The sequence below is a fragment of the Colletotrichum truncatum genome, assembly GCF_014235925.2.
Source record: "Colletotrichum truncatum strain CMES1059 chromosome Unknown Contig_0012, whole genome shotgun sequence".
NCBI lineage: Eukaryota > Fungi > Ascomycota > Sordariomycetes > Glomerellales > Glomerellaceae > Colletotrichum > Colletotrichum truncatum.
In genome coordinates this window covers 710,478-723,618 of record NW_027222409.1, presented here as the reverse complement: position 1 = coordinate 723,618, position 13,141 = coordinate 710,478, and the positions used below count along the sequence as shown (strand labels likewise).

The 13,141-nt window shown below is 51.6% G+C and overlaps 3 protein-coding genes across 3 annotated transcripts; 1 reads left to right on the top strand and 2 right to left on the bottom strand.

Annotated features, from left to right (window-relative positions):
• Positions 1-5,451: 5,451 nt before the first annotated feature.
• On the top strand, positions 5,452-6,234 carry CTRU02_215030 (uncharacterized protein; the record flags this gene model as incomplete). The annotated part of the gene is made up of 3 exons (XM_036726459.1): positions 5,452-5,565; positions 5,624-5,833; positions 5,896-6,234. The coding sequence occupies 3 exons, from the start codon at positions 5,452-5,454 to the stop codon at positions 6,232-6,234; spliced, it is 663 nt and encodes a 220-aa protein (XP_036581646.1).
• A 561-nt stretch (positions 6,235-6,795) lies between these two features.
• Positions 6,796-7,849, bottom strand: CTRU02_215029 (cellulose-growth-specific protein; the record flags this gene model as incomplete). Its single annotated transcript, XM_036726460.2, has 6 exons — positions 6,796-6,840; positions 6,916-6,970; positions 7,030-7,174; positions 7,281-7,488; positions 7,550-7,728; positions 7,786-7,849. The coding sequence occupies 6 exons, from the start codon at positions 7,847-7,849 to the stop codon at positions 6,796-6,798; spliced, it is 696 nt and encodes a 231-aa protein (XP_036581647.2).
• Positions 7,850-8,722: 873 nt separating this feature from the next.
• CTRU02_215028 (fungal cellulose binding domain-containing protein) lies at positions 8,723-9,639 on the bottom strand (the record flags this gene model as incomplete). The annotated part of the gene is made up of 5 exons (XM_070206349.1): positions 8,723-8,795; positions 8,842-9,076; positions 9,132-9,247; positions 9,303-9,438; positions 9,489-9,639. The coding sequence occupies 5 exons, from the start codon at positions 9,637-9,639 to the stop codon at positions 8,723-8,725; spliced, it is 711 nt and encodes a 236-aa protein (XP_070059992.1).
• Between the last annotated feature and the right edge of the window lie 3,502 nt (positions 9,640-13,141).

Sequence of the window (13,141 nt, the reverse complement as noted above, 5' to 3'; positions counted from 1 at the left end):
GGCTGGAAATAGCAGGAGACCTATCATGGTGAGGCTATTTGACTACGATGGACAATCAATGCGGGGGAGGCCAGCTGGAAAGTAGGTGGGTGACGACGCCAGCTCCTGGACCGGCTATACGGCACCGGTGTTGGGGGGGCCTAAGTGACGGGGGAGGGGGGGAGGGACGGCTGGTGATACGGAGCTGGCTCCGATGTGGCGGGAATACTTCTGGAACCAAGGATACCAGGAAGTTTAACAAGGGTTCAATAGACACCCCCCTCTTTTTTTTTTTTTTTTTTCTCTCCTAATATTTGGGGGGAATTATGGTGCGAGAGAAAGTAGCCGAACGATTGGATCTATTTTTGGCAAAGAAAAATGAGGCTTACTTCTAAGCGTAACATGAGATGGGCAAAGTATGACGATGACGGTGGTGGTGGTGGTGGTTGTGGTTGGTGGCAGTAGTTTGTGGTGCGTGCGCTCTCTCTCGTATAGCAAAAAAGGACAAGTTGGGATGGAATTCAACAAGGGACTACGGCTTATTGGTGCTGCAGCAGCAGCAGCGGTGGCAGGGAAAAAAGTCTACACAATTCAAGGTTTACAATGTCAGACATGGTGGGCAACATGTGGCTGACACCTCGGGACCAAGTTCGCGTCGCGAAAGTCTCGAGAGTCATAGGGCGACACAATGAGACCAGGCGGCTCGGGCGCCTCTTCCAAGACGAGAAACAGTTTCGTATGCGATTGTGGTTGCCTGGTGAGAATGGGGGATCTGAAGGGCGGTAAAAGAATAAGGACGCAAATCATGGGCGCTAGATAGGCGAATCTCCCGTATCTCCCGTAAGACGCAGCTGCTGGAAATGGCATTTTTGAGCGAAAGACGGGGGGGTTGAAATGCGCCACTATTATCATGGCCAAATGAGAATGGCAGGTATTCATTGCTGGGCCGTAACGTAGCACAGCACAGCATCTGTTTGCGTGTGGTATGTATGTGTGTACACTATCTTATGTGTGTGTGTATGTGTATTAGCGGGAGATGCAAGGGAGGTTTCACCCTCCGAGCGGGACTCCGCCGCGGCGCCGCCGATCGGTTGCGAGGTTCATTGTACCCGTATGCGTAACTCGCTTCGGCGTCGAACCCCGTCTTCCTCCGTGATTGGGCGGGAAAAAAAGACCGGGGGGTGGGGGAGGGGGCCAAATCAAGAGATAACGCTTGCAAGCGCAGACGGCGGCCCCCCGGTTGGGAATCAATGGTCCTCCTTCCCCTCCCCCCCCCTTACTCCTTCTTTATGTATGGCGGAAAGTTTTACAGGGTATCAATGGCATATTTGGAGGTACAAAGATGGGAAAACCAGGGTATGGGCAGAGAGGGCATAGGGCAGTTTCCCATTATGATGATTGGGGAAAAAAAAAAAGTGAAGAAAACTGCGCTACTGCTCCGTAACTGGTGCGTGAACATGGGTGCGTATGCAGGGAGCACAGTAAGCCCCAGGCAAGCGGCTTTAAAACAGAGTTTGGAACCTGCCGACGTAATCGTCGGGAATAAACATGCAAGAAGGAGAAGAAGAAGAAGAAGAAGAAGAAGAAGAAGAAGAAGAAGAAGAAGAAGCTTTTCTTAGGCTGGCCGTCGGGGTCCCCACAGCTTTTTACTCTGTCAGGTTGACTTGACGGGCGGGGCTTGTGGTCAAAAACAGGTCGACTGAGCGTCAGTGAATAGTGAGGGAGTGTTTTGTTGGATTACAGGTAGGTATCAAAGAAGGGGATGGGAGGAGGTATGGTAATCACCTGTGGTAATCACTATACATGGCCATGGCCACGCTGGGAACAAGACTGTGTGATTAGAGATGCAGAAATATGATGCCATCTGCTTATCGGAAAGAATAAGAGCAAAGCAGATGGGATTCGGATCATGGCGACCGACAGACGCATGCAGCATCCTAGATAAAGTGTCCTCCGCAATCTACACAGACCTGGTGTAGTTTTTCGCGATTGGGAACTGCGTCGAAGGCTCAATGGAAGACGCCAAGCCTTCGGTGCAGCGTTGATGGTTCAGCGGGGGTGGATTCCGTCTATTGCTAGTCTGCCCGGGCGAGGGATGATGGACATGCTCGCAGTCGTAGTCGCAGTGGCACACACACACACACACACTCACTCTCTCTATCTCTCAAGAAAACGCCAAGCATTACAGAGAGATTCGCGGCCATTGCCTTGTGGGATAAGCTTAATCCCGGGTCTACACGACGCTACGTTAGCCCGGGCCAAGGTACGGTGTGGAATGGGCTGATGGGCCACAGTCAGCTGGGCCGGAGGGAGGGGGGTGGACAGAGTGAAGAAGCGAGTGGGAGCGAGAGAGAGAGAGAGGGGGGTCGGTCCCTTGGTGGTGTTGAGTCGCGTCGCCGTCACATACGAGTTCCTGTTCGTGATGCGGCGGGAGACGGGTGTGTACCCTGGCTGTCTGTCCCCACCGCCGCTCCGACCTTTTTTTTTTTACTTGGGGTAGTACCCGATGGAAATTGCTGGGAATATTTTGCGGTCTTTTCTGTAACGCTCCTCGCTCTCTCTCCCACCAGCCGCCCGCTTGCCGATGCTGACGCCGACACCCCCGACGCGAGACCGACATACCCGAGCTCAAGGGGTCTTGATGGTACGTGAGAATATCGTTAGACGGGGGTGGCTGGACTTTGCTAGGGCTGAAGCCCAGAGGCCCCCCCCCCCTCTCCCTTCGTGGCAGGTTGACCAAAGCTTCAAGGTGTAGATCAGGTTTCTTTTCGACTGACGGGACGGCGAGCCGGGGAGGGATGGGGGGGGGGGGGGGGGGGTTCCATTCTACGCCGTGTCGGAGCCGAAAGCGCACCGATCGTGGTCAGACCAAACACAACACTAAGCCGTAGATGTTTTTTAAGGTGTAAGAGGGTTTAGTAGTGAGAAGAACATGATTGTGTTTACGTTTGGCTGGATGGAAAGACATGACTATCTATGTTTGGCTAATGACGGCAACAGAAATAGAACACGGGCATTCTTTTTCTTTTTCTCGTTATTTTTATTCTGGGGGTTAGGGTTTTTGGCCATCGGTTACTACGTAGTAGATACCGCAGGTAGGAATAGTAATCACTTTTTTTTTTTTTTGCCCGTTTCGCAAGCCACTTTGGACAGCCACAAACGTCGGTGTCGAACGCGTGAGGGCGTTGGGATTGGTTCGTATATCGCAAACGGGCAATTGAGGAATTTTTGGATGAATAAACAAGCCGGCTGACCAGGGGGAGTGTAAATGTTACGAGGGACAGGGTGTGTTAACATGGTGCTCAGATGGGAGCCCACTTTGCGAGACGCCGAGATGCCGGGAGAAGCCCTTGACTGAGCCAAATTCGTCGCTGCAGATACGTATTTTTCTTTCGTTACGAATAGTAAGTTGCAAAAATCAAAAAATCAGGAGGGTGAGAAACTGCTCTGACCCACGTGGGTGTTCTGTACTACTTAGTACATACTACATTGCACATGCCTACACACATACACACACACATCCATCCTGTGCCCTGCAGGAGGAGCCAGTCGCTGGGAGGGAAGGGAAGCGAATAGACTGGAAATGGAAAGACAATGACGACTTCATGCAGGCTGTCCATCTGGCTCTCTGTCTAGCTGTCTGCCTGTCCTTCTACCTGTCGGTATGTTACCCTATTGCGACGTGGCAGCGCCATGCAGCGTCGCAAGATGGCAACATCAGAACATCAAAACATACATTTGCAACGGCACGGCTTACCGGCCCTGACATTCGACATTTGACATTTGACAGTTGACAGTTGATAATGTCGGGACCGAAGTTTTGACTTTGACAGGCCCCCTGTATGGAATTGCTGCACACTCCTGGGAAGATGCGCCCAAAGACTGCAGTGTATGTCTCAGCGCCAAAATGACATCACAACGGACGAGGCCGAGGTCGCCCCAGTTGGCGCTTTGCCGGATGCGTAGTAGCCAGGCTAGCCAGCTCCAGAAGTATGCTATATCCTATGGTGCTGCGAAGTAGAAGAAGCAGACGAAGAGGAATAAGCGCCCCTCCTAAAAGAAAAAAAGACAAAACGGGAAATTCCCAGCCAAAAGAATAAACGGAAAATAAAAATAAAATAAAACCCAGCTGTAAGAAAAATAAGGTGCACCAAGCTATATCCGACGCTATTCCATACTGATACTAGCGTCCACACTTGGAGCTAGGGCCACCATGGATGATCAAATCCGCGGCCAGGAAAATATCACGACACCAGCCAGAAACAGAATCCACATTTTCTAGAAGCATGTGCGGTGCAGCTAATGATGGCGCTAGTAGGGGAGTACTACGTACCGGTGCTAGTACACGTTACTTTGTATACGTACCGACCTGGGTGCAATGCACTGAACTCAGTAAGTTGTAGAGTTCCGGTACGTATCGACCATCAGGCTGGAACAAACCCGCTTCGCCGTCGTTTTATTCCCGGGTCGTCTCCGCCTGTCTCCGGCCTCGATCCTTTCTCTACGAAAACACGCGATGTATGAGGGTACTACTTTGTGTAGGTAGCTGTGCCCGGCATCCCGGAATCAGAACCATACGCGCGAATTCTGCCCTCCCTGCTGCTGCTGTCTCTTTCGTGTGAAGAAACATGCCTACCAACCCCTTGCCCATGCCTATTACTCTTACTCTTACTCTTACTACTACTGCTACTACTACTACTAACACTCATGCTGCCACTACGTACCTTGCCCGTCCCAGAAACCTGTCATCTGCATTGCATTAATTTGCATTGGGCGTCTTCAACACACACACATACACATAGACATTCACACACGCAATAACGCTCACACACCCCTCCGTCATTTGGTCCCATTATCAGTCAATCCCTGTCTCACCCCCCCTAGTGATTTACACAACATCATAGACCGCCGCGGCACCGAATACCGAATCCCAGATTCGACACCCTGCGAGTTGAGATGGGACCAGAGACACCAGCGCACTTGCTGGTCCCATCCATATGCAGGTACTCAAACGCCTGGCCGGCCCAGCATCGACCTCATTGTAAACCGTCTTCATTGGTCTTAGCCTCTGTACATGACTTCCCCATGGTTCCATGTTCTCCATGCCCTTCTCTACCCTCGCCTACGGAGCAGCCCACCCCCCCCTGTCTACTCTCTGTTGATGTACCTTCCCTCCTCGTCACATCTTTTATATCCTCGGAGATCTTTTGGCGATGATGCTCTCGCCCATTCAAGAATATATAACTCTCCCACCCACCTCATCTCTAATATCCCACTACCGCACTCATCTCCACTCAGCCTCTTCATCCCACAGATCCATCTTCAACACTATCCTCTCTGTCACTCACACTCTCACACACATACACACAAACAAACACACAGACGTCCACTGCTCCTGACTAGTAGTCTGCCATCATCTTCAACTCATATTTGCCCACACACAAAAGAATAAACATCTCCAAAGACGCTCCAATGGACAGCCAATCATCCGAGTTTCCCTCTTACACCATGGCTTCAGGATTCCCTACCATGGGTCCCGCCAACACCGCCTACGACCTCATTGCCGCTCAGTTCGCTACCCGTATTGTAAGTTTTCACTTGTCCACTGCCTCTTTGAGACTTCTGAAGCTTACATCAACCCCAGGGCTCAAATGAGAACGGCTACTGCACCCCGTCTTCGCTGTGGTCCGGCCCCCCGAGCCCTACATCCAGCATCGACACCAACAAGGCCGGCGACTCCGCCGACGACTACAGCAACTCTTCGGCGAGCGCCTCCGAAAGCTCCGGCGACAAAGCCTCTCAGAAGAACAGACGCGCCAACCGCTATAAGAACTGCACCGAGGCCGTCCTTTCGGTAAGTCTACAAGCCAACCCCCCAACCCGGTCCCGCACATGACACTAACACCCAGCTCTCAGAAACGTCGTGCTCAGAACCGTGCCAACCAGCGCGCCTACCGCAAGCGCAAGGAGCAGCGCCTGGAAGAGCTCCAGCAGCAGATTGACGAAATGAGCCAGAAGAACGACGCCCTCTGCTGCGCTTACAGGCTGCTGGCCAACGAGTGCTGCCGCCTCCGCGCCGGCCAGATGGCCGACCAGTCTTCCACCAACTGGGCCATGAACGGCGCCGGCAACCTGGCCCTCGACATGGCCGCCCTTACCGCCTACGGCAGCCCCATCTCAAACTCTAGCCCTATGCCCGAGTCGTATTTGGACTATCCCGGCACTCCCGAGAAGCTGTGGAGCTCCTTTCAGTGAGCGCATGCGCCTTTTTTGACGTAACCGACCTTAATAACGGGGGCCCAAACACCTGCAGGCTGGATGACCTGCTCGTTTGGTATTGACGAATCATGGCACTCTTTTTTTATTTCTCATTTTTATTTTTTGGCTTGAGCGAGCTTTGGGGATACGAAATTTCTGCTTGGGAACTAGAGGCGTTGGACGCGGAGAGCGTTTTTTCGGGATTTGCCCTCCTTTTTTTTTTTTCCCCCTTCCCCGGCGGTGGAGTTAGGATTCCTTTTTTCGTCTTTTTCCTTTCTCGCTTATGAATAATAGAGAACCGGGCATAGAGTCACGGGTAGAATACGGCAGCGATGCCAAATCAGCACCGTAGTTGCGTGCGTGTGATCCACGCAGCTTCAGTGCAAGACAAAATAGATGTCTATAATATTTCAAATCTGCTTCATATCTTGTATCTTCTAGTTTGTGACGGAAGCCTCGGCCTCCTAGATAACAGCGCCGCATTTCCGAAGAAGCCGCAGCCAGAAGTGAAATACTTGTTGACATCCCAATTCACGTATGGTCGACGGCTTCAGTAACTCAGCACCTGGCCACTGGTCCTCCTGGGATGACGTAGGTAGTTGGCTATTATACATGTCAGTGTTTCTTTTTCTCTCTATATCTCAGAGACACCTCGTCCCAGGTCTTCAGGTCACTCACCACGGGGTAGTAGATGTTAATGAGAATGCCGGGTTCGTTTCCGGTGTATGCGCCTCTGTCCAATGTTTAGATACTGCCTGTACGTCACACGCCACGCAAAAGGGAAACACGCACGGGAACCTGACGGTCGGCGAGAACTGGCCGCCTCCGGAGCCGGTGACCTTGATCTGGGCGCACGAGATGTAGAACTGCGCGCCGCCCTTGGAGCTGGCCGAGTGCAGGCCGATCTGTTCGATACGGAGGAGGTATTCTCCAGGGGCTATCTTATGTTAGTCTCCGGGGGGAAAGCCTACTCAACTAAGGGAACCAACAGAAGTGATGGTGATTTCCGCATCAAAATACACAAGGGGAAAGAAGGAACGTACGCGTGCATGAGGGGATCTGAAAGTTAAAGGCCGCCTGGTTGGACGCGGGGAACTTGATCTGGCCGTTGCCCGTCTGCGCTCCCAGTTCCCAGATCTTGGCCCACGGCCCGCTGCCGTCGTACGTCGTCACGTTCTTGGACCCGGCGGGCGATAGCCAGACCGTCACGGGTCCGTCATGGTAGATGGCCTGATCCATGGCGAATCCGACCTATTCGGGCGTGTTAGTAACTGGGGGTTGGGGGGTTGGGTTTAATCTGCCCGAGACTTACCGTCGAGCCCGCGGCGACGGTAGCGATCTGCGTTGCCGGGCCCGATGAAAGGCCGCCGGCGTTGCAGACGATGTCCCTGCTCGAGACATCCGTGACGGGGCTGTTGTGGTTTGTGTTCCTTCGGACGTTGACGTACTCGCCCGTGTTGCGGCCGCCTACGACGAGGCTTGTGAAGCGGTCTGTTCGCGGGGGTTAGCATGCGGATATGAGCCGCTGGGAAGCTGCATGATACTTACAGTGAGCAGAAGTGAGATTGCAAAACGCCGAAAGCGCTGCGAGGACCGGGACGAACGACTTCATCTTGGGCTGTACGGGCAGAGACAGAGTACACACGGGGCGTTTGTGAGGAGCGAGGTTTGGAGGAATGTCTCTAACGACGAAATGGCACTTGAAAGGACCGTGGCAGTTCATTATAAATATCTATCGTAGGACCGTCCCCACGACTGCGGTAGCCGCTGAATGCATCTTCTTGGCTCCATCTCCCTGGCTCTGGGGAGGGGGGGGCGTTCGCAGGCCGCATCCCGAGACTTACCTGATTAGTCGGCGAGGTGTCGAGTTTAGATTGCCGAGACGTGGCGATGCGACCATGTTGGATATAGCCGGTCAATTCTTCCTTGCCGCTGGGGAGCTAGGGGGGTGGTGACCTCCCTTCATCTCGGCTCGTGGCCACGGGAACGACGTCCTGGGGAGAAATGGGATAATTCATGGCCAATCGTCCATCGTGCCAAGTCACGACCTGTTTTCCGGATAGGATGCAGCATTCTTTTGATTTGATCGGGCTGGGAATTTCCACGATCATAAGGCCATGATGCGATTTGGAAGCTTCTGGCGTGTGGGCAGACTATTGTCTTGGTGACGGGTTTTCACCATCCGCGAACACGGCAAGGTATCCAATATTCTTGGCGTATGAAAGGGAAGAACATCCAAGACTATCAAGAAAAATCCGGCAGGAAAAATCCTTCTGCAAGTGCTATCACGGCGGCAGTCTTAAGTGACACACGATGTGGTGTGCGATTTGTGAAGCAAACATCCAACATAGTGTTATTGTAAGCTTGACTAATACGTTGCTACTATTTACGCATTGCCATAAAATGTCCCCCCCCCCCCCCATATCTTTGACCCTATTCCTCCGCCAACCTCGGTTTGACAGTCTAGCAAGTCCACTACTGATTGTTAGCTGCGCCCTAGAGACATCTTGCAAAGACTCACCTCCTTGCCCCCCGGGACTGTGTACGAAGTAAAACCGCTGTAGATCTAAAACCAGTTAGCCATCTTCTGCAACGCGCTCACGCGGGGCACATACGTTGGCAGTATACCCGGGGTCTGTCTGCTTGAAGGCTCCGGGAATGTCGAGAGTCGACGCAAACGAGCTAGCGGACGCACTGCTGCCCGTGACGTTGATCTGCGCGCACGAGATGTAGAACTGGGGAACACCGGCCGGCCACGGGTTGTGGATGGCCAGGGACTGAATGCGCAGCAGGTACTCGCCGTTAGGCAGGCAAGATGGGATCTTGTGCGAGTAGGTTTCTACGACAGTTAGCATTCTCCGTGCCGGAGGGGTTAGAGAGCGGCTAGGTCTTACGAAGGAGAGGCCACGAGGCCTGATTGTTGGAAAATGTCGGCCCAAAGTCCTTGAACTTGGCCCATTTTCCAGCTCCGTCGTAGTCTTGGACGTGAGAAGGCGCCTTTGAGAGGAAGCTGGCAGAGAATGAGGATGCAAACTTCAAACTTGGTCAACTCAGACGGGACTCACAGAGAGATCGGGCCTTGGTGGTAGACGGCCGTGTCTAGCGTGAAGGAGAAGGAGTCTCCGGGCTTGACTTGAGTCACCGTCGTCTGCGCGCCGCTAGCGCCACCTACGTTGCACCTCAGGTCCTTAGATGCGAGGTCTTGAACTTGTCAGCCCGCGGAGTCTACACATGCACCCGAAAGATCTCACCTGTCACAGGCGAGTTGTAGTTGGTGTTCTTGCGAATGTGTTCAAAGACACCAAACTTTTGCGACCCGATGGCCAGTTGCTGGAAGATGTAGTGGCCAGAGACCTCGGAAACGGCCACCGACAGAGCGGCTGCAATAGTCAGGAACTTCATGGTGGATGACTTGTGGTATACAACAAGAAAAGATATGGCTGGGCACAAAGCTAGAGTTGAAAGAGAAGATGAAAGAGTCGTGGCCAAGAAGCTGCATTTATGGCAACGGGCATGTCCATCCAGCAGGATGATGCCATCTAACATGGGTAGCCTACACGATGTGGATAAAGACGGCCCGGAAGTCCTGCTCCCTTGTTCTTCTCGAAGGAGGTCTTTGCGACTATGGGAAGCCATTGCCGTTCGATTGCATGTCACGGTCGAGCTGCGGAGGCAACCGTTGCTCTCCGTATAGTACCACGGCATGCCTTGGTCGAATTGAAATCATCTTACAGACCACCCATTAGAACGGACTATAAGCTGGTTGGTGTGTTTTCTTGGTCGCAATATAAACGGCCAATGCCGAATGTGCCGAGCGGCTCGGGATTTGATATTACAGGCGAGAGAACCAGGGCTTGTTTTCCTGGTCTGTAGATAGCCTGTCTGTCGTCTGGCGAATGCTTGGGCATGTCCTCGGCGGGATGGCGAATCACACATTGCAGAACGGTCACAGTCGTAGTCCCGTTGCTCGTGGGGAATCGGACCGGCTTACAGGGTTGTCAGACTTGGCTATTGCTGATCTCTCAAAATGGGCCCGGTAGAGACTTTAAAGGCGTCCATGTGGCCATGCAATCGATATTATGCTTGAAGATGGAGGTAGCTTCCGGTAGAAATCATGCATATAGAATCGCGACCCGATTCGTTGGCAATAACGCACCCCACATTCTCAATCTACATAAATTAAGCTTGTCCCAGACAACATGCCACCCCGAAACATGCAGCGGTGTTTCTGTGTAGCCGCCGTCTTTTCAACAGTGATGACTTGGTGTATTCGACGTTGCAGTCGCCTGGGCCTCATAACCGAAGAGGAAAGCGCTGAAAGAAGATGAACTATTGGTATAATCGTCCGGTCACGGGTTGTTAGCTGACCAGCAGATGGGCCAGAAGAAATGAAGCTTCTAAATGTTCACTTCAAGAAGCAGTCATGGGTAGTCAACCTTAGATGAGAGGTCATGCAATTGGGTAGGCACTGAATATGACCCGCAGACCGTTGCTGGAGTTGACACACCTTCTGCAAATTAGATAGATAAGACTGATCCAGCGCTAAGAGAGAAATTGAAGAACAGGGTTCTATACATATTTGGATTTCTTGGCCTCAATTAACGAGGAAGTTCAGCCAAGCTGAGGCTCGATAACCAGGAATAATCTACGAAGGGGCGTACAACCTTGCTTGGCCACAAGTTCAAATGACTTTTATGCTTGTTTTGTTTCAAGGATGAGCGAAAAGGCCATGTGAGCCAGGGTAGAATCGAATAGGTCGTAATAACCATTATGAAAAAGACAGAAGAAAAATCCGGAGCATGTGCTTCCGCATCCAAGTAGTTCAAGATGCTGGCGAGAGATCGACATCCACTATACCCGCACCACAGGATATTTTCCTCGCAGATAAAAACTTCTATACCTAGATAGAGAGTGTTTGATTGCTCCAAGAAGTGTTACAACAGTCCTCTGGAAACTGTCATCGCTTGACATTGCTGAACCGCAAAGCATGAATGTATGTCTAGGAAAGCAAATCGAGATTGAAATACTCAAGAATACTGACAGAATCAAATAAACCGGAATCAGATCGCACGCACTAAAGATGAAGGCCGATAATTGGTGGCTCTGGGCGGCCGGTGATGGGGTTCAATCAAATAGACGGCAGAGGCTGTCAGAGGTTAAGGACTCGGTGTAACAGACCCCTGACCGTTTCCGCCCAGCAGGCAACCAACAGAAACGAACCGCGGTTGAAGTTGAGTGCACTTACATCTAGTCCAAGCCAATAGAAACCCGAAATGGATCATTTTAGTCGGGCTCTGCCCATGTCGTGCTTTGACGTCAGCAACAGTTCAAGAAGTTTTTAGGGTGAACATATGAGGGCAGAGGCAGAAGCCTGTGAAACAGCAATATTTTAAACAGCAAGTAACATCTCAAATACACTGCTGCATGAGAATGATATAGAAAGATATGGTAGGACGTATGTTTGAGCAATCTACCGAGGCGAATGCTATAATGGTGGAGTTTAGGTCGGGTTCACAAGCTGCAGCGTAATCAACGTTGATATTCGCATCTACATATTGTAAAACTACACGATGATCCAAGATCTCGTAAGCAAAGAACTCGAAGTATTTTGCTATTGAAACTGACAAGGCAATCTTAAGTCTGATACGATTTCTCAGGTGAAGGTATTCCTGGGGCTTCGACTCACCTCGAGTGCCACCAGGTATCCTTCCTGGAAAGTAGAACCAGAAACCTGTTACTTTTCATATCTGTATGCTAATCGTTGATCAAGTTGCAACTACAATACCATGTATAATAAACTCATACAATACTAGCTCACACCACTCCCATTCAGTCCACGGCCTACACTCCCTTGAACAGGCAGACACCGTACGTTAAGAAACGACGGTAATCTCGATGTCAGACATACTGTATAGCGTTATAATTCACGAGACCTGGCCAATGCTGAATCCAGTATTTCAACTGCAGCAGAAATATTCTCGTGTTGTTTCATATCAACTTTTAGCGCTCAGCATACCCAATATATAAGCCTCCACCTTACCGCCCACTACTATCACATTCGTAACGACGCCCACCAACAAGAACCGGAACCTGTCGCGATATTCTGCCGAGTGGCATCTCAGCAGCACTTCCGACGATAGTAAATGATATCCTGAATGCCTAGCCCGTCAAAGTCGAGCGGTTCTAGACACACCAGTAACCGATAAGCTCGAATACGTGAGTATTGGACGGCTTATCAACACCTTGGAGGCTCGTACGATCAAACGACACACTCAGTCTAGCATTCCGTTGTATGATACGCAGTCCAGAAAAGGAAATCGGCTTAACGTTAAGATGAAACCCCAAGAGGCTCACGAGGTATATCCAGCAAAGAAAACGAATACCGATCCCTCGGCTTGATAGCGACGCGAGTGTCGTTTATTCTTCTTCACGTCTTTCGAAGCGCACACAGTCTCTACGAGCGAAAGAAGCCACTCAGATCAGCTAAGAAACCAGACCAGATTCGAATTAACGCCCACATGAGACGGCACCTCCCCAGACCGCAACAGCACCACGGACGCCCCCACAGTTAACGGCTCCCTGGTCCTGCAACGTGCCGTGGCTCCCGCAACCCCAGAAAACATCCCCAGTTGTTTGGACGTGTATCACATCGGCGGTTTCGGTCGGTGGGGTGCATCTGTGGATCGTCTTATCTGCCCCGCGTCCAACGAGAAAGTATCTAGACGCCGAGAATGCGGGTGACGACTGTGGAAACACTAAAGTGCTTTCCCCTCCTGGGCCATAGGAGTCGATATGCGTATACATAACAAGCGATGAAACAAGTCCATTGAGACTGAAGCTAGAAGGGGGGACCGTTTTGCCATCCTACACGGACCACGCAGATGGCCACTGCAGATGACGACCC